At 61.3% G+C, this 19,202-nt stretch overlaps 3 protein-coding genes across 3 annotated transcripts; 1 reads left to right on the top strand and 2 right to left on the bottom strand.

The window, feature by feature from the left end:
* Positions 1–120: 120 nt before the first annotated feature.
* CC2D1A (coiled-coil and C2 domain containing 1A) lies at positions 121–10,728 on the bottom strand. Its single transcript, XM_049809644.1, is given in 31 exon segments — positions 121–233; positions 319–366; positions 487–563; positions 662–788; positions 925–991; positions 1,839–1,894; positions 2,018–2,149; positions 2,280–2,370; positions 2,441–2,540; positions 2,776–2,827; positions 2,902–2,960; positions 3,507–3,580; positions 3,669–3,785; positions 3,944–4,002; positions 4,491–4,613; positions 4,688–4,860; positions 4,961–5,135; positions 5,302–5,429; positions 5,585–5,657; positions 5,741–5,854; positions 5,856–5,872; positions 5,972–6,061; positions 6,217–6,289; positions 6,487–6,611; positions 6,700–6,985; positions 8,016–8,153; positions 8,700–8,765; positions 8,906–9,012; positions 9,208–9,343; positions 9,903–9,980; positions 10,667–10,728. Coding segments are annotated over 31 exon segments (3,018 nt in total). The 5' UTR covers positions 10,703–10,728; the 3' UTR covers positions 121–212.
* Positions 10,729–11,064: 336 nt separating this feature from the next.
* Positions 11,065–14,577, top strand: BRME1 (break repair meiotic recombinase recruitment factor 1). The gene is made up of 7 exons (XM_049809635.1): positions 11,065–11,206; positions 11,901–12,075; positions 12,188–12,266; positions 12,487–13,662; positions 13,849–13,979; positions 14,143–14,235; positions 14,429–14,577. Exons 1-7 carry the CDS (start codon positions 11,176–11,178, stop codon positions 14,544–14,546), a joined length of 1,803 nt encoding a protein of 600 aa, XP_049665592.1. The 5' UTR covers positions 11,065–11,175; the 3' UTR covers positions 14,547–14,577.
* Positions 14,578–14,584: 7 nt separating this feature from the next.
* On the bottom strand, positions 14,585–16,658 carry NANOS3 (nanos C2HC-type zinc finger 3). The gene is made up of 2 exons (XM_049809642.1): positions 15,535–16,658; positions 14,585–15,169 (listed from the first exon to the last, which is right to left on the bottom strand). Exon 1 carries the CDS (start codon positions 16,033–16,035, stop codon positions 15,565–15,567), a length of 471 nt encoding a protein of 156 aa, XP_049665599.1. The 5' UTR covers positions 16,036–16,658; the 3' UTR covers positions 14,585–15,169; positions 15,535–15,564.
* Positions 16,659–19,202: the final 2,544 nt, after the last annotated feature.

Genomic DNA, 19,202 nt, shown 5'->3' with positions numbered 1-19,202 from the left:
GAGTGGGTGAGGGGGGGGTTAGTGTCATTGTGTCCCTAGGGGAAAGGACGGGGGTGGGGGGGACACTTAGCAGCTCTGATCCCTGTGATTGTCACAGCAGCTCCTGGGGGGGGGGGGGGGGGGGGGGTGTCCCGTGTGTGCCCCCCCCCCCCCCCTTCCCCAAAAGCGCTTGCACCCCCATTTGGTCCCAGCCCCGGGGTGGGGGGGGCAGCTCATCGTCGGAACTTTTGGAGCTGGAAGAGAAGAGGGGGGGCGGTGAGGGGGAGCCGGGGGGGACCCCCAGAAAGACACCCCCCCCCCCCCAGGCCGGCCCCTCACCTCGCTCTCCACCAGGTTCCTCTTGTACAGTGCTTCCTTGGCCGCATCCTGCCGAGAAGGAGACGTCGGGGGGGGGGGGAATGAGTGGGGCCTCCCACCCCCAATAGCACCCGTGGGTGCTGGTGTACCCCACAGCGGGTTTGGGGAGGCGGGGGGGGGCTGCCTCACCCGGTTGCCCTCGGTGCCCAAGCGCCTCGCCGTCTCGGTGTAGAGCTGCAGGTACCGCTCCAGCTGGGCCAGGTACTCTTAAAAAGAGGGGAAAAAGGGGAAAATAAAGTCGGGGGGGGCATGAACACCCCCACCCGTACCCCCCCCACACACACACGCTACGCAGACACCTCACCTTTGCGGAAGGGGGGGTCGCCATGCTGCAGGCGCGACCGCAGGAGCTGGCTGCGCCGGGCGATGTCCTGGTACTGCTCCCGCAGCTCAGGGGGGACCGGGCGCTGCGCCTGCCGGTACGCCAGCATCTGCAGGGACAGGGAGCACGGGGGGGGGGGGGTGGGGGTGGGAAACATACACACGTAGTGGTGACCGTGGCGGGGGGATGCAGCGGTGAGGGGAGCCTCCCCGAAACGCTGTGGGCATGGCGTCAGCGGTGCTCACCTTCCTCTCCAGCTTCTCCTGGTCAAAGGCCAGCAGGTTGAGGCTGGGCAACGCCGGCACGGCCCTGCTGCGGGGAGGGGGGAGACGGTCCCGGGTTAGGTGGGAGGAGGATGGGGAGGGGGCGGCAGCCCCCCCCAGCCCCCCAGGCTCGGCCCGCGATGTACCCCCAGCCCTGTCCTTTCAGGACACCATCTGTCAGCACAGGCCCGTTGGCTGGGAAGGAGAGGAAGGAGAGGAACGGGGGTCCCGGGGAGGGGGGAGGGGGTGACTGGCCGTAGTGGGGGGGGACACCCCAGCCCTCCCCTCCTTGCTCCTCATCTCCCACCTTGGTCCTCGCTCCTCTCCTCCATGTGATGCCTGCCCTTTTCTCCTCCTCCTCCTGCAGCCGGACAGGGCGAGGGGGTTTAAATTCCCACTCTGTGCCGCTCCCCAGCTGCCAAACCGGCCTCATCGGCAACAGAGACCCCCGGATTGGGACACCCCCGGATTGGGGGTGGGAGCAGCCACTGAGGAAGGGATGGAGCAGGGACAAGGTGTCCAGAAATCAGAGCTTTTCTGGGCTGCGGCTCTGGCCTGTGCCCCTTTGGGTAAAAGCAGGCCCTGGGGAGGAAGAAGGGGAGGAAGAGGAGGAGAAGAGTTGCAGGCAGGGCCGGCCTCGCTACAGCACCGAGCAGATGGCTGTCCTGAAAGGGAAGGAAAGACGGAGAGGAGAGACAGTGAACGGCACCTGCTGTGCCGGCGTCATGTCCCCATCCCAGCCTGGTCCCCCAAAGGATGATTTGGATCCCACCAACCGCTCCAGTCAACCCCCAAACAGCCCCTGAAAGAGGGCGCCGAGCCCCTGCCGCCCCGGCGTGCCCTGCCAGTGGTGCCGCCGCACTGCGGCACTTGCCAGGCAACCCCCCGGCACTCGCCTGTTGTTCACTTCCTTTGCGGGAGCGATGGCCGGTTTGGGTTTGGGGATGGCAACCTGGAGGGAGAGATGGGTTTAAGAGGGTGTTTCCCCCCCGGCCGCGGCATTTACTTAATGGATGGGGAACCTGAGGGCAACTGGGGCCTGCAGGCAGCATCCGGTACCTGCCGCGGCACTTACCGGGGGCATAGTGCTGGGGTTGATGACCAGCCAGCGCTCTGTCCTCGTCTCCAGCTGCTGGGAGCTCAGGGGCTCCCTGATCCGCACGATCACTTCCAGTTTCCCCCCTGTGGGCCGCCGGCCATCCAGCAGCTGGGAGAGAGGCGGGAAATACCGTTAACAAACCAGAGAGAGGATGGAAATCCCATTAACGAACTGGAGAGCCGGTGTCCACCCCCAAGAGATGGCGGTGGGGGGGATGACGGGCCCCGGTGCTCCTCACCTCAATGATCTCCCGAACCTCGCACGCCGTCTCCAGTGCCTCCAGCTTGAGCTGGGCTGTGCCGATGACGCGGTCCGTCTTGAACAGCCCCCTGGGAGAGCGGAGAGGGGTAAAACCAGCTCGGGGCAGCCAGAAGAGGGGGGAAAACCTCGGTGTCTTACCCTTTATGTGCCACTTCAAACTTGATGCCTTTGGTCTGAAGGACCCGCCGGAGACCCCGGTGCCCTCGGTTCATGTACAGCTTGAACTGCTCCTTGAACTCTGCCAAGGGAACCACCGCACCAAAACCGCGGCATCAACAGGAGAAGCAGCGCTGAGCCCCTGGCGAGATGGGGGCCAGGAGCAGAGCTGCATTAATTACCCCCACCCTGTCACACTAACGATTCTCAACCCGGAGCCTTGGCACGCTCTGCAGTGATGGCATGGAGCCTTCATGTCGCTCCCTTGGTACCAGCCCCCTCCCCACCTCTCGGGAAGGGCAGAACAGGGCACTTACCGGGAGAATCAGTGTTTTTGATGACATTGGTCTTGTCTTTTTGAGCTTCCTCCTGCCAAGGTGAAGGTGGGAGGGTGAGGGCTGAGCCGCTTGGCCATGGAGCGTGGTGGAGGGATGCTGACTTACCGCGTTGGGGTAGGGGAACTCGAAGCGCACAAAGGCGTCCAGATCATTGGGAGCCACACCTGCAAGACCAACACAGTGTGAGCACCGTGCTGGCAGTGCTGACCACTCGCAGGTTGCCACGGCAGAGGATTCACAGTCCTTCCTGGGCCCCTGCACTGTCCCTGAGCTCTGCCAGCACAGGCAGCTGCCTGCTGCTCCTTGGGGAGCCTGCCTGGCATATCAGGGCTTTGGCAGGACCATCACCATGTCCTCACCACTCCCCACGGGTGAGAACAGCCGGGGAAGCAGTGCACGTTAATGAGCGCTGGCGAGGGGCCCAGCTGCCCCCGGGGCATTTTAACAGCAGATAATTAAGAAAAAAGACAGTTGTCAGCGGGCACCTGGCACAGCAAGGGGGAAACAAGCAAACCCCAGCACTCCCTCCTCCCCACCACGGCGAGGATCCCCAGCCGCCAGGCGCCAGCTGACAGCTGCCGGGCAGTGCCAGTGGCTTGCAAGCTGCCGCGAGCCCTCTGGGCCAGTGCCTACAGCCGAGCAGCATAGCCCGAACTGGGGAGGTCTCCATAGTCACGGCCGTCCTGCACTCTCCCCCCGTTTTCTCTCACCTGGCGGTGCTGGGAGGTTGATCCCTTTCACTATCGACAGCACCATGTCATTACTGTTCAGCTCCGGAAAGATCCTGTGGACAGGGAGAGCGGAAGAATCCCATCAGCACCCGCCCGTCCTTCCTCGCCTGCGGAAGCCGCACTTGGCCAGCGAGCCCCTACTTGATGACGCTGAAGGTTCGTTGCTCATAATGGTACTTGGGCAGTGGGAAGCCCCGGGCGTGGGCCTGCTTCAGGATCTCCATATTCTGCTTGCAGTCCTCAGCCAGCTTCTCAAACCTGGCGGGGAGAAGGGCTTACGGCAATGTCCTCATCTTCCTTGGCACCACCGTGCTCTCGTGGCGAGGAAGGTGCCTCCCCTGTGGCAATCCTGCCCTCTCTGCCTGCCCGCACCACCCCAGCAGACAAATGCCGCGTGCACTGGCCGGCAGACTTACTTGGTCGTCTCTGCAATGTTCCCCAGGTGAGTGAACTGCTTGGAGTAATTCATGCACATCTGGGAGGAAGAGGAGAGAAGAGGAAGGTTTCTGCATCCCGCCGGCCTCCTGGCACAGGTGGCCACAGAGGAGCAGAGCTCCTTGGGCAGCCACGGCAGCCCCAACACCAGATCCACCCGACCCAGCGCTCCCTGGACATGTTGGTGCTGAGTTTTCCAAGCCCAGAGGCATAGCCCCTCTCTGAGTGTCCTGCTCCAGCCTGGAGGTTTCTTCTCCAGCAGAAAACCCCGCTTCAGTCCAAACTCAGCCTCAATTTATGCCAAGATTTAAAGCACCCTTCCCTTGGCAAGGGAAGCAGCTCATTTCCTTCCTCCTCACTATCCTTCCTTCCTCATCTACAGTGAGGAAGGACCCCCCTTCCAGGTCTCCCCTCTTTCATTGCACACTTCACGCAGCCCCACATGCATCCTGCCTGCCTCGTTCTTAATCTCTCCCCACATGCAGCCAAAATAACCCTATTTTTTGGCCGTCCCCTGGGCTCCGCTACCTCGTGCTGTTGCCGTATCAGCTTCATCAGCTCCAGGTACTGGCTGGCTGCCTCAGGAGAGATGTGCACCCCCCGACGCTGCACGAGCACAAAGTCGTCCTTGTTCACGGGGGCTTCGGGGACCTGGAGCGGAGGGAAGGGTCAGATTTGTGACACGAGGAGCCTGCCCAGAGCCACAAACCTAAAAAAACCCTGACCTTGGTTATATCAACAGGCAAACCGTTCTGCGAGGCCTCGATCATGGGATCCAGCCCTTTGGCCTGGCGCAGGAAGAGCTTTGCCCCCTCAATGTCATTCTTCTGCTTGGCACGGAGGGCGGCCTGCATCAGCTGCTTCCTTCTGCCTTCCAGGAATGCCAGCTGCTGCTGGGCTATGGGGGAAGAGGGGGGCTCAGCATCCTCACCCCGGTCCCGTCATCCCCCTAGCGCGGTCAGACTCAGCGAGGACTGAGTGTTGGTTCAGGCCGGTACCTTTCGCAGTGGTTTTGGGGGCTGGTTTGGCCACTCCGGCAGAATTGGGGGCACCCGCAGAGGAGGTTTGGGGAGGTGGCAGTGGCTGCTTGGGCTGGGAGGCAGCAGCGGCTCTTGCTGGGGCAGGGCTGGCGGCAGGCTGTGCCGGGAACAGAAGGGATGGCATCAGAGGGGGCTGCAATAGGAAGAACACAAAACATCCGCTCCTCAGGCGCGGGAGGGCTGGGCATACCCTCGAGAGCACTGCCCGCTCTCTGTTTTGGATTCCTGCGGCAGCGGGGGGGAGTCAGACAGGGGGTCCCGAGTCAGACAGGGAGTCCCGAGTCCCCAGAAACCCCAACCTTTGCCTTTTCAGCACCATCATCCTCCTCGTGGACCTCCTGGCTGGCCAGCTTCATGGCAGTTTCCAGCACTCCAGCGATGCTTTGGTCTCCGGACGGTGTCTCCGTGCCCTGGATAGGCTGGAAGCCTGGCCAAGAGGGGTGCAAAGGGGAAAGGCTGGGTGGTATCAAAGACTGCCCCACCTCGCTGGGCTGGAGGGATCCAAATCTTCCTCCTCGCGGCACGCCGGCTTTGGGAAACAGCTCCAAGAAGAGCTTGCCACGATATGGACAGGGAAAATACCTGGCGGAACCGGCAGCTCCGAGAAATCCACCGTTTTCCCAGCTTTGTGCGCCCGGATGGCGTCCTGGTATTGCTGGAAGGGAAAGCGGAGGCTGAGCAGGGCCACGGTGGGGCCAGCAGCACCGCGCCGGCTGGCAGAGCGCGTGGCTGCCGCACCTTGACGATGCGCTCGTGCATCCGGGCCTTCCGGTCATCTCCCTTGCTCTTGGCCTGTGCCGCCGCCATCTTGTACCGCTCCATCCTCTGCTGCAGAGCCTCCAGCACATCCCGGGGAGGGGGGGGGAACATCTGTTTGGGGGGGGAGAGCCAGAGAAAAGCTTCAATTGCCTTTCTCTTTGAACTTCCCTTTCCTTAGAGAGCAATTTGGGGTTAGAAATTAGCTTCTACCTGCCGCGGGAGATGCTGGTTTAACTTCTGGCACAGGCACTGCTGCGGCAGGCTGCGTCTGGCCAGGCGACAACTCCTTTGGCAGCTGGTCTGTGGAGAAGGAAGCGATTGGCACCCGCAAATGAGCAGCGAGGTAGTTGCTGCGTCCACCAGGATGAGCAGAACAGCCATGCTGGCTTTCTCAACCCTCCAAAAAGGGGGTACGAACGCTCCCCGCTGCTCCCTGGCAAGGTTTTGGGTCTTACCGGGAGGAGGCGGCACACTGCTTAGCTCCACCGGCTGGCCATTCCCTGCCGCTTCGAGCAAGGAGTCAAAGCTCTGAAAAATCACCAGGAAAAGAGAAAAGCTTGCTCTTTTTCTGTATTGAGTTTTGCAGACAGCCCCAGCCAGCCCGACGGACCCTTGTTTTACTACACAAGCCATGAAAAGCCGGAGATCTGCGCCAATATTGAACAGGAAGGGAAATTCAGGCCACTCTGGCTGCCCAATGCATGCCCAGCCAGGCAGAGCCTTACCTTTGCGACCCGGTAGTACTTTGTGGCCATCTCCAGGTCTCCACGCTGCTTGGCGTGCAGCGCTGCAAGCTTGTACTCCCGCTGCCGGCCCCGCAGCAGTGCCTCAGCACCGGCATGGTCAGAGCCTGGGAAAGCAGAGAGGAGAGCAGTGTTGCCAGTTTCCCTATCAGCAGCAGGGTACAGCCATCTCTGGAGCAGAAGAACAAGCCAAACCTTCACCTGGGTGGGAAGACGGCAAGGGAGGAGCTGGTTTCACCTCTGGAGAGCTGACGGGCAGGATCTGAGGCTTTGGGAGAATAGGGGGTGGCTGCGGCTTGGAGGCAGAGGCAGTGGGCAGCTGCGGAGGCAGCTGCGGGGAGCAGGGGCGGGCAGCTGGCAGGGGGGATGCTGGGGAAGGCTGCGGGGAGCTCGCACCCTTCCCCAGCGCCACTGGAGGGGGGATTTCCTCCTCGTTGATCTTTTTTCCCTTCTTGACAGAGGCCAGCATGTTCTCCAACATCTGGAAGGAACATGCACAGTAGTAAAGCCCTCTGTGACTCCCATATTTCTCTACCTCTGTGAAAAGACAAATCTCAGAGCCTGACGGGACAGCAGCAAAGGCGCTGGAGGTAGGAAAACCCAACGACTGCCTAAAAACAGCGCCCAAACTTGGGCTGTGTGCTGGGGGTTTCTCACTGGTTGGGAATCCAGCCCCCGACTCTACAAGCTCCTTATTCCCCCTCCCAAAACCTCTTCAGATGCCCTCCTCTCCCAGCCCATGCGAGAGGGCAGCTGCCTCGCTCTGACCACATCGCTCTGCTGGCAGACAAAATAGAAGGGGAAGGGCAAGCTCTGCTCCTGACAAGGCAGCACTACCCCCAGGTTTCCTCAGGGAGCCTCACGGGCTCCAAAAAACGCTCTTAATGGTGAAAGACGTCACTCTCTCGCGAGTCACAGCCCAGATGCAACAGGCAATCCTGCTTCAGGGGTCAGGGAGGGCTCTGCATCAAAACAGGGTGCAGGAAAGACCCCAGCATGGCAGGAGGGGCTCAACCAAGGGGGGAAATGGCCTGGTGGGGAAAACAGGGCTCAAAATAAAAAATAGAAAAAATAATCCTAAGACTATTCAAAGGGTTTTAAACAACCACGAGAAATCGGGACCTCGAGGTCATTTTAGCCAGCGCTGCAGCAGGGTAAGATGTTCAACTGGAGCTCACTGTGTTTAACGTGGTCTCAGAGATAATTATATCGCAGGCGGCTGCACCCACGTGTGTCTCAGGTTTACGTTAACGCCTACAATTAAGCACCAAAATTAGGACGACCTGATTTTCCAAGAACTCCGAGTAATTCCTGTGGGGAGCTGGATGGGCTCACGGCTGCAGGGAGAGGCCAGAGCTCAGCCGGAAGCGCGAAACCCCCGAGTTCAGAAACACTGGCCGAGCTCAGCCGGGAATTCAAGATCAAATGGTTTCATTTGATTAAAGATTCAAGGAAACTGAGGGCTTTGTGTCAGAGTCCCATGAGCCCTCATGCCCATGATTTCGGCTCACCTTGAGGCCCCTCTCATAGCGCCGCACCCTGGAGCTGTCCCCGGCCTGCTTGGCGTTGGCGATGGCCGTCCGGTACATGTCTGCCCGCTCCACCAGCGTGGACTCGATGTCGCTGGGCTCTGGAGGAGCCTCCGGCACCTGCAGCCGCCCCGAGAAGAAACGCTTGGATCAACCCAGCAAGACCCGGGCTACCCCCACCACCGATATCCGTTCGGATCGGGGGCTCGGAGCAGACCCAGTGGCTCAGCACCTGGCTCTGGTTCACGCCAGGTCTGGCGCAGCCACCCTTCCTGATCTGCACCATGATTTTACAGCCTCTGCGGGCTCAAGGAAGAGCCCCAAGGAGCAGCAGCAGAACCCCAACAGCTGCTAATAAACAGGGACTACCTGAGAACGGCTAAAAAGGGGATTGACGGAGACTTATTTCTCATAGATTCCAATAAATTTGCTAAATCCTGCCTCCACGCTCGCATTTTCCAATGCTACTCATTACTGAGGACAAGGCAGAGGGAACCTGGCTTCTCCGCCTGCCCCCCAGGAAAGTTTTTTACCTCTCTGGGGAGCAGGTTCACGTGACAGAGTCACATTTTCTCATCAGGGAAACGAACAAAACAACACGAAAGGCTAAAAAGGGCTGGATCTGGTACCAACACAACAGAAGCGGAGCCAAAAGACACGTCGTACCTTGGCGGGAGGCACCGGTGCCTCCGTGCTCCCTTCCCCTTCGCCCAACACCTCCTGCAGCTCGGCCTGCAAAGCGCCGGGAGTTTCATCAGCAACGATCCAGGGCAGAAAAGCCCTTTTTTGGGATAAGGCAATCCCAAGGAATGAAGCCCCAGCGACAGAGGCGCAGAGACCAGAGCTTCCCCAGGGGCTCAACCCCTTCTCACCATGAGATCGTCTTCATCTTCCAGCTCTTCTTCGTCATCCCCCTCCTCGTCCGTGTCCTTCATGCAGAGAGCAGCCATCTTCTCAATCGCCTCCATCGGCAAAGGGGCTGGAGGAGCAGAAACAGCATGAAGGGTTTTTTGGGGCCACGTACCTGTTTCTTGATGGTTTAAGCCCACGTGCAGGGGAGTCCAGCCCGGGGTGGAGGCAGAAACAACCCAAGAGAAGCGGCTTTCTACATGCCGTGTTATTAATTATCCCAGAAGTTGATGGCAGATGAGCCCCCTGCAGTGGCAACACTCACTTTTCCCCTTGGACTTCTCTCCCGGCGCAGCTTGGCCTCCCACCAGCGCCAGCAGCTCAGCCTCCAGCTCGGCGGCATCATCTCCGGTGTCATCCCCTGCTGTCCCTTCTGGAGAGAGGTCCACCAGCAAACCCATCTGCAGGGAGGGAGAGGGAGGACAGACCTGAGGGCACGACGCTAACGATGCCTTGTTAGTGCGAGGGGATCCCCCGGGATCCAGCAGAAGGAAGGAGGGAATCAATGTGGACCTTCTGGGGGTGGAATCCAGCATGCCCCATGGTTCGGAATTGAGCCCACAGTGCCCCAAGTGACCCCGCCACGGTGATCCACAAGGCAATGAAGCAAATAAAAGCATTTAAACTAATTAAAACATTTAAATAAAGACGACAGACAGTGCAGATGCTCCCAGCTCAGTGACAGAAACCCTGCAATGGGAACAGCCGGCATTGCCATTAGCACCCATTTAACCAAAACATAGCCCGGCGCAACCGATGTCCCCACACGGGAGGTGCGGCAGGAAAGTGCCCGGCAGCCCTGCTCACGACGTCTCAGGTTTCCCTCTGCCTGCTGAAGAGCTGTTTATGGCGTCAACCTTTCCCTCCCACGCCGGCCAGGGTGGGGGGGCACACCCAGCGTCCCAAGGGTGCCAGGGTTCGGTGCACACCGGAGCGAGGAGGGGGGAAAGTGGGCCGTACCTGCCTGGCAATGGCGGCACCCTGGCCCGGCGGCATCCTCCTGGCTTTGCTCATGTCTCTGTCTCTTACCGGGCCAAGCTGGGGGTGGGGGGAGTGCTGCATTAGGGTGTGGGACCCCAGCACCCTTCAGAGAGCCCGGACCAAGCCCCCCCCTCCGCCACCACCCTTCAGCCTCAGCTTTCTGCGACCCCCCCATTCCTGTTTTCCAGAAGTTTCTTGACAGCCCCCTCCCTCACCACCACAACACCCTGAGCACCGCAGGGCACTGCCCCCCCCGCACCCCCCTGAGCCCTGACCCTTCCTCCAGAGGATTCTCCCCCTACCCCACAGCCCTTTCCCTACAGCCTCCTCCACACGTTACAGCCCCCCAAAAGGCCCCATTCCCCCCACACAGCCCCCCACAAGGCCCCATCCTCCCTGACAAGGCCCCAGCCCCCCCCCCAGCCCCCGAGAAGGCCCCATTCCCACACACACAGCCCCCCAGAAGGCCCTATCCCCCCCAACAAGGCCCCATTCCCCCCCGCAAGGCCCCCACAAGGCCCCATTGCCTCCCCCCCCCCCCCCCAAAGCCCTATCCCCCTCGGCAAGGACCCATTCCCCCCAGCAAGGCCCCCAAAAGGCCCTATTCCCCCCCCACAAGGCTTTATTACCCCCCCAAGGCTCCATTCCCCTCACAGCCCCCCGCAAGGCCCCAGCCCACCCAACCCCCAGGCCGCCGCCCCTCCTCCCCCCCATCAGAAATGACCTCTAATCCTCACACACACCCGGCTCCCCGCTCCCCTCCGTGGTCCCGGTCCCATCTACACTCACTTCCTACTCCGCCCGCCGCTGTCAACAACACGCCGCGCTTTACGGCGCCGCCGTCGCCAAAGCCGCCGTCGCCGTCGCGTTTCGCTTGACGGCGCCCGGAGAAGACTACAACTCCCAGCGCGCCCCGCGCCGCGCATGCGCAGGCGGGGAAGCTGAGAGAAAAGGCGGGAAAAGCGTGAGGTGATGAGGGAGCCCGACGCGGGTCGGGGGTGGAAATGGGTGAAATTCCACGTTTCTCACCTCAGAACTGGAGGGTTTGGTTCCTCCTGCTGCGGCCACGGCCACGGCCACGGAGGGGGGGGCGGCTGGGGCAGTGCTGCGCCCCAGGGAAAGGCAAAGGGCTGTTGGCTCTGGTGATGCACAAGGGCTGGGTCAGCCCTGAGGGCAAAACACTTCTGGAGGAGGCAATGAGAGGCTGCTCGTTAAGCCCCGTTCTGTTCTCCCCACTCAGGCAAGCGGCAGGATGGGCAAACGGAAGAATGAGCAGCCGCCAGGTATCGGCAGGAGGCCCCAGCAGTGAGGGGACGGGGGTGGTGAGGAGCCCCACCAGCCTGCCCCACATTTCCCCATCATGCACCTTGTATTCAATTGGTAACAAGCACTCCTAAAACTGTCCAGGCTTATTACAAACCTGCTAAATTGCAAAACTGGTCTGATTTGTAAGCAAAACGACACCCAGCATTCACCTTTTCTGCACCTCTTTCATCAAATCCCCTCAGACCGCGCTGTGCCTTTCAGAGTTCAGGGCTGCTTGCTACCTCCGTGCCACACGCTGCCTGGGTAGCTTCCCCAAACGTCCCCTCATCTTGCTGCAAGTCTGCAGGAAATAGGGGTTATTATGGGGATAAAAGACAAAACCAAGTGACTTTCCGCTGGCAGTTGGTGAGGCAGCAAGCAGCACCCGCTGAGCTGGGGCCGAGCCCCTTGTGCTGCAAACCCCGTTTCTTGGTGTTTCCAAGAAGGGGTGGGTGGAACAAAGCTGACACCCCACAAAAGCCCTAAAAGCAATCTTTTCCCCTCAGTTCAAGTGTTAGAGTTGGGCGGGGGGGGGGGGGGGGGTGTCCTAGGATTTAATAATAAAAAATAACAGAAAACTACTACAAAGGTTGTTCTCCCTCTCCAACATGACACCAAGTCCCTCTTACCCTAAAGGCTGACATCTAAGGATTATATTTTTCCCCTGAAAAGGAGACGGTAAATGCCACGTTCCCAAAACTAAACAAAGTCTTCGGGAAGATTTGGATGCAAAGGGAGACGACAGCTTAGATGTGACCGGACCAGCTCAGACCAACGATGCCGACGGAAAACCAAAATCTCAGGGACAGATGACCCATGACAGCACCTTGACAAACGCACCGACAAGGTAACAGGGCGAGAAATCAGCAGGACAGGGGTCTGGGGGTGAACCAGGCTCTACACAGTGACTTACCTGGCAATCGCCTTGTCACTCAGTGAATGTGTTTTATTGTTCTTAGCAGTGTGAATGGCGATGGGGAGGTGGCTGCTCTGGAGCAAAGCCGGGCAGAGGAGCGCATCCCCAGCCCCTTACCGCAGGTATGCCTGTCCTGGGCTCCAGGCAAGCCCACCTTGCTTGGCAAGCTCCCAGCTGTCACCAAAACACTCTGGTGTTGAGAAACTCCCTTTGCAGCATAGCCAGAGCCTCCTCTACAGCACTGTTTTTCCTCTGTTGGCAAACTCAGCCTTAATGGAGGAAAAAATCCAGAGACCGGAATTTTTTTAACACAGGAGTGATGCTGGAACCTTGTTATTTCAGGAAGGAAGAGACATGGACATCAGTGGAGGCGCCAAGTCACAGGAGGCAGCTGCCCTGGGAGCAGTGTCTCAGCGAGAGTCACCACAATGGACAAATTTGGTGGCAGATGAGAGAGAAGAGGATCAGCTGGTGGTGATCGCGGAGCAGCACAGAGGTGCCGGTGAAGAGCTGGATGCCGAAACTCCAACTCACCGCAGAACAGGCAATCTCGGTGACAGTCCTGAGCATGGCTCTGCTCCACCAGCACGAGGAGAGGGGACTGCTGGCAGAGAGATCACTCTCTCTGCGGATGCTCCAGGCCAGAGCACTGGCAGCTGCCTGCCAGTGGAGGTGGCTGAGCCTCACTATGAAGAGGGAGTTAACCACAGCGAGCCAGGCGAGTGCCGAGGTGATGCCGATCAAAGCCGGGAGCTGCTGCATACATCTGTTGTAAACAGTGAAGAAAATGAATCCAGCACCGTATCCAAGAGGGCGGCTGGAGGAGAGCACCAGGAAAACATGAGTGGGGAACAACTGCAGGCAACTGGTACAAACAACATGGTGAAGAATGTGGCTGAATCCTGCTTCAGCCTGGCCGGTGGCGGCATCTCCGTGGAGGTTTTGGGGGTCTGTGCCCTGTCGACAGACCCAAAGGCTGAGGGAGGCACCACAGAACCAGAGACCGCAGGCACTGCTGGCACCATCATTCCAGTGAGCCAGCCCCATGGTGGGAACGCCTGCCTGTGGAAAATGTTGGGAGAAGCTGATGCAGGCCAGGAAGAGGCCGAAAGGGGAGAAACCTGCTCTCCGGGGACCAGCCTGGCACCAGATCCAGCCGTCCCGGCCGGCAAGGATTCCTCAGGCAAGAGGGAAGGCGAAGGTCTTGCAGAGGAGCGGGATGTGGAGGCGAGATGCAGCATGGAACATGCGGTGAGCATGCCGAGGACGGATGCGCAACCCCCCGCTCACTCCAGCGACCTCCCGTACAGCGGAGGAACCACAGAGAGCACAGCCACCATTATGGCAATGCCAGGGCCGGCTCCCACGGGCACCACACAACCCCCTGCTGCAAGCACCAGTTCGGATGCTGGCACAGACCCCCAGGGCGGGACCTGTTCAACCGGAAAGCAGTTCTCCCCGCAGCCAGAGCTGCAGCGTGGCCTGGAAGGGAACAGCCTTGAGTTCCCGCTGCAGCAGGTAAATCCACAGCTGTCGCTAATATAACATGAAAGAAACCCCCCAAAACACCTGAAACACCAAGAACACCCGAAAGTGCCTAAAATAACCTGAAAGGGGGAAAAAAACCCAACTATCTTTGTGAGAGCGGGTTGGACTCGGGCTCCCCGGTCACGACTTAATTGTTGCACAAACTTCTTCCCGCAGCCGCTCCCTGCTGCCGACTGGCACGACTCTGTGGTGCCCGGGCATGAGCTGCGTGTCACAGCGGGACAGAGCCACGCCAAAGAGATGCCGCCGCTCGCCGAGGGGAACGGCCTGGACCAGCCGCGGCTCAGGTAGGTGGATTGCCCACTCTGATGTGCTCCCACCATCTTGGAGAGGTGGGACACAGTGACAGACCTTCCCACAAGGGATAAAACCCTTATTTTAATGAAAAATGTCCTGATTTGGTGAGTAGAAAGAAACATCCTCCTTTTCCCTCTTCCCTGTCATGGTCAGGGGTGAGGAGCTGGAGGGGCTGCGCCCACCCACCCACAGTGAGGATGCGACTGACATCATCTGCGGCCTGATCCTGGAGCTCTCCAACCTCAAGTAAGAGCGAGCTTGCGCCGGCTGCGAAATCCGGATCCTTTCCCTGGGATTGGGCCTGTGGAGGAGGGCTGAGGGAGGGCGAGTTCCACGCCAGAACACGGGGTTGGTAAAACACGGGCTGCGTCGCGCTCGTGGAACGGCGTGAGGGTCCGTGGGTGACACGGGCACCCACCGGCTGCCCCCCTCCCTGCAGCCGCCTGGCAATGAGCGCCTACCGGGGCCTGGAGGCGCTGAGGAGGCCAAAGCCGCGGCGGAGCAGGCGGCCAGGGCCGGTCCCCCCACACACCGGGAAGAGGTGGAAGGAGACATAGGGCCGGGTCGGAGCCAGATCCAGCCTCTGGCACGGCTCAGCTCTTTATTAACGTAAACCAGCATTTCAACAGAGAACGGGGTATAAATAAAACACCTTCCTACACGTAATGTGTGAAGTAATGTTTAAAGAACAAACTGGCGTTTCCAGCGAGGGCAGGAGCCGCCAGGGGCGAGCTGCTAACAGCAGCGCAACCCCCTGGAGCTGCCGCGCAAGCGCTCGACGACAGCTGGAGCACCGGCACCCTTCCCGCCACAGGACCATCCCAGACGGTTGGTCAGGAGCTGGCGCTGCCCTCAGGCACCCACTCGGATTAATAAAAAACAACAAACCAACCCAAAACCCAGAACTCAAACCAACCACAAACGCCCCTGGCACAGAGGTGCTGTTAAAACCGACCCTTTTCAGGCTTTTTGCTGGCATCTTGATGCGGCTTCTGCCAGCGGTGACCACCAAATCCCTGCTGGGATGATACTGCTTGGCTTTACCAGCTGGGGAGAGGAACTGGGGAGACTAGTCTTGGTGGAGTGCGCCGTCCTGGCATTTCATCCTCGGAGGAGAGCGGAACCAGGGGTTTCGCAGGGGCAATGCAGCAGACGGAGCCAGGCGAAGTGGAGCGATCCCCTGGAAGAGAAGCCAGGAGAGAGGAGAGCACCACGTGCACCGGGGCAGGCACCGACCACTGGGAGCTCCCCTTCCTTAATTAGCAATAATTCCTGTAATGAGCTTGCCAGAATCCCGTTCCCGGCTAAAGGAAGGCTCACGTTGCCGCTTCGGAGCGAGGCTTTGCTGAAGAAGCAACTTTGCCTGGCAGCCTCTGGCAAAGCCACCGGCCCGGTGACCCGTGGAGCAAGAGCATGGCAACACCAGAGCAGAGTTTCCTCGTGGCCCATCCTCGCCTCATGCCAGGAAGCGAAACCCCCACTTTCAGCCCATTTTTGGGGGCCGCAAGATCAGAAATCCTCCTGCGTTTAAAAACAAGCCGGTACCTGTTGGGGTGAGGGTCCGTCTGCGCTCAGCTACTTCTTGGCACTGCCCGCCGCGCTGCGGCCGCCTGTGACCCGCTTGCCGGCGGAGTTGCGCGCCGAGTGGCTGTAGACTGAGGTGTAGCCATGGCGGGTGAGGGGGCAGAAGCGTTTGGTGTGGGCCCGGTCCTGCGTGGCCCCGCACTGTGGGCAGACATAGCTGCGCAGGACGGGGCACTGCACCCGGCCCCCCGCGTCTCGCAGGTTGTGCCCGCTGTAGACGTGCTTTGCCTCCCCATTGTGCTTGCAGAAGGCGCAGAGGGATTTGCCGGGGGACGCCGATGCCACCTCTGGCGCGTTGGGCAATGCCGCTGCCTCTTCGCCATCGCCGGCGTCCTCGCGCTCTTGTGGCAGTGCGGCCAGCACGGCGGCCAGCCCCAGGTAGTCCCTCCACATGTCAAATGCGGGGCTGTGCTCCATCCTCGGCCACTGCCCGGCGTGTTTTGGGGCAGGATGTGGCTCCATGTGCCGTGTCCTTCCCTGGAGGAGCCGGGCAGGGCCAATCACCACTGCCTGGGGCTGGCTCCCGCCCCCGGCAGCCGCCTGGAGCCGGTGCGTCTGCCTGGTAGGGTGGGGGTGTCTGCACCTCTTCCCCTCTCTGGGTACAAGGGGGTCGTGCCTGAACCCCCCTGCAGCGCTGCGACCCCCACAACGCCGGCATTTAAACCCCCTTTCGCCAGCAGCATCCACTCCAGTGCAGCACTTGCCAGCATCCCTCTTGCTGCAGCCGCCTCAGAGCCAAACCCGGCCAGACTCGGGGTTTCGGCCCCACAGGGACCTGCTGCCGGCTGCTCTCCCCAATCCAGCAGGATCCAAACTGCACCAGGAACCTTCCCCAACACCCATGGCACAACGCCTCGGCCAGAAATGCCTTTTTTTGTGGATAAACGTGGGATTTACATCCCGTAAACCCCATCAGCGTGGTGCGGAGACACCAAAAACCTGAGTTCAGGGCAGAGCGCCCAAAGCCTGGACTAAAGCTGGGAGCAGCACGGCCTGTCCCTGCCCTTGCTTCTGCCTTCGGGCTGAAACCACCTGGAATCGGGTAAAGCACCTGCTAATGGACGGCAAAATCACCCACAACAACCCCCGGGGAGACACAAAGCCCCGGCCCACCCACACCCCCCCCCCGGGTGTTGCCTGCTGGGCCCAGAGCCCTCCGAGCCCCTACTTTTTAGAGAAAAAAGGGGATTTTTGCTCCCCCACGGGAGTTTCCCCCCCAGCACCACAACCCACCGCCAGCAACGGGTGTCGAGCGCAAACGACGTCGGTCCTCGGGGACGCAGCGGCGCTCACCTGCCAGAACGGCGTCCCTGCGGGACGCCCCGTCCGCATCCCATGATGAAATCCAGTTGGTTTGGGAAATCGCGCGCTCTGCCCACCATGCCGCTCCGGAGCAGAGCTTCCCGGCGAGAACCTTCCCGGGATGGGACGGAACCGCCACGCCACAGGGATGCCGCGGTGTCACCGAGAGGGGGCTGTGCTGCAGGCAGCACTGGGAAAGTGGTGGCAGCAACTCTCCCGGCTGCTCCGGTGGGCCACGGGGCACACGCAACGGTCGATGGTTTCACCTCAACCACAAAACTCACCGACAGCGTTGAATGTTCTCCGGAGCCTCCGTGTCGGCTCCGAGTGGCATCAGCATCTGCCAGAGGGAAGTCGTGCTCTTCCTCCCGGTTATCCCAAGCACCCAGTGCACGGTTTACCAGCAGCAGACTCTGTGGCAGGCACACAGCGAGGATCCAGCTTGGGAAGGGTCCCTGCAGCCACCGGCCCCAGCCCCAACCTGCTCTCCCTGCCGGCATGTTGCCCTCACCCCTGGCACCATGAAGTACCCGCCAGGTCCTCACGGCACATGCCAGCCCTGCGGCATCCACTCCGGCAGCATCCCTGTGCCGACATGACTTGGCCACGAGGGACGGAGCTGCCGGGACAGGAGCGAGCGCCAACAAAAGAGGCCAAATCGCCCCAAACGCGTGGCGATTTTTACGCACAGCCGAACCCACCGAGCGCCGGGGTGAGGGGACACCCATCGTTTATTCATTACGAACCAGAGCTGCGGCGCGCCATCGGTGTCACCGCTTGGCCTGAACCCCAAAGCCTCAGGGATGGGGCGACTGCACCGGTCTACGCCAGGAGAATAATGGAAATGGGGCTTTCCCCCCCCAAAACATAGGCTGCTCCCCCTGGCCCTTCTGAAGCGCCTTCGCAGCCTGGCGCTGCCCGTCCGCCCTGTCCCGGGGCGAAGCCGTTGCCGCTGCCGGCAGGCAGGAGCTTGGTGAGCGGCTGGGGCCGTGCCGCACCGGCGCTTGCCGCACCTCCCATTGGCTCGCAGTGACGTCACGGGCGAAGTCGTGCCGCGAACAGCCGCGGGGCCCCGCGAAGGAGGGAAAAAAGAGCGAAAAAAAGTCCTGGAAAGGCAAAGAATGGGCACTTTGTGCGCCTGGCGCAGCGGCGGCGGCATTCCCTCCCCACCAAGGGCACCAGCGGCCCCACCGGCGCCAGGGAATCCCGGAGCCCAACGCAGCGGGGCGGGGAAAATAAAGACATTTAAGCCAAAAAAACAAACGCCAGTCGGCGTGCGAAGCCCGGCGCGTTCCCAGGGCCGCGGCACCAGGCCAGGGGAGCAGCCGGGCCGCCCCGGCGCCTCCCGCGCCAAATTCCTCGTGCCGGGAAGCGGGAAAACCCCGGCCGGGGCCGCAGCTCCTGTTGCTGCCTGGCAAGGAGAGAGCGGCCCCGGGGCAGCGTTTGGGTGCAAAAACACCATTTCCCGCTCGGCTCTGGACGGGTTTAAAGGCGGCCGGCCGGCCTTGCCGCCAGCTCGCAGCTCTGCGCTCGGCACCTGCCGTGTTTCGAGGTTTAGAAACAGGGGGGAAAAGGGAAAAATTAATTAAGTAGGTCGGAGATGTGCGGGGTGTGCGCCGCGCCGGGGATCCATCGCGCCACCCGGCCCCGCTCCCGCCAGCTGCTTCTCTCGGGGCCGTTGTTTGTTGGCAGAGCCACTTGGCAACCAGCCCCAATTCGCCCGGCTTTTACCCCCAAAAAGGTCCCTCCCGTCCCCTGCTAAACCAGCTCCCCCCCCAACACGCTGGGGAGCGGGACGCGGCCCTTTGTGGAGTCGGGGGCTTCTCCCCGCTGGCGGGATTGACCGAAACGCCGCGAATTTGGCCCGGACCCGTCGGGAGCGGCGGTTTTCGCTAACACCCACCTTTCCCGCCAGAACCGGCCCAGGCGGGGAGAGGTGCTGGCAGGGGGACGAGGCCGAAGGCTGCTCCCGGTGGGGAGGGGACGCCGGGGCCCCCCCCAGCCGGTGGGTGAGGGCGGGGGGGTGGGCGGGGGAGGCCTCACCCCCCCCCCCAACCCAGCGGGAAGCAGGGTGGGGTGTGAAGAAGGGGCGGGGCGGTGCCACGCCCTGCAGGACACCGGCGCGGGGGGGGGGGGTGACCGGGACACACACACACCAAAACAGCCCCCCCCGCGGCGACCGGGGGCCTGCGGCACCGGCACCCCCCCCCGCACTGCGCACCCCGGGAAAGGCCGGGGGTCCCTGTCACAGCACTGGGGGGGGTGCCGGAGCTCCCGTGTGTGCCCCCCCCCGGAGGAAGGGGGTCCCCCGCGGCCCTCCCCCCCCC

The sequence above is a fragment of the Accipiter gentilis genome, chromosome 9, assembly GCF_929443795.1.
Source record: "Accipiter gentilis chromosome 9, bAccGen1.1, whole genome shotgun sequence".
NCBI classification, from domain to species: Eukaryota; Metazoa; Chordata; class Aves; order Accipitriformes; family Accipitridae; genus Astur; species Astur gentilis.
Note: the sequence above shows the minus strand (reverse complement) of the source record. Positions and strands in the feature narration are given on the sequence as shown.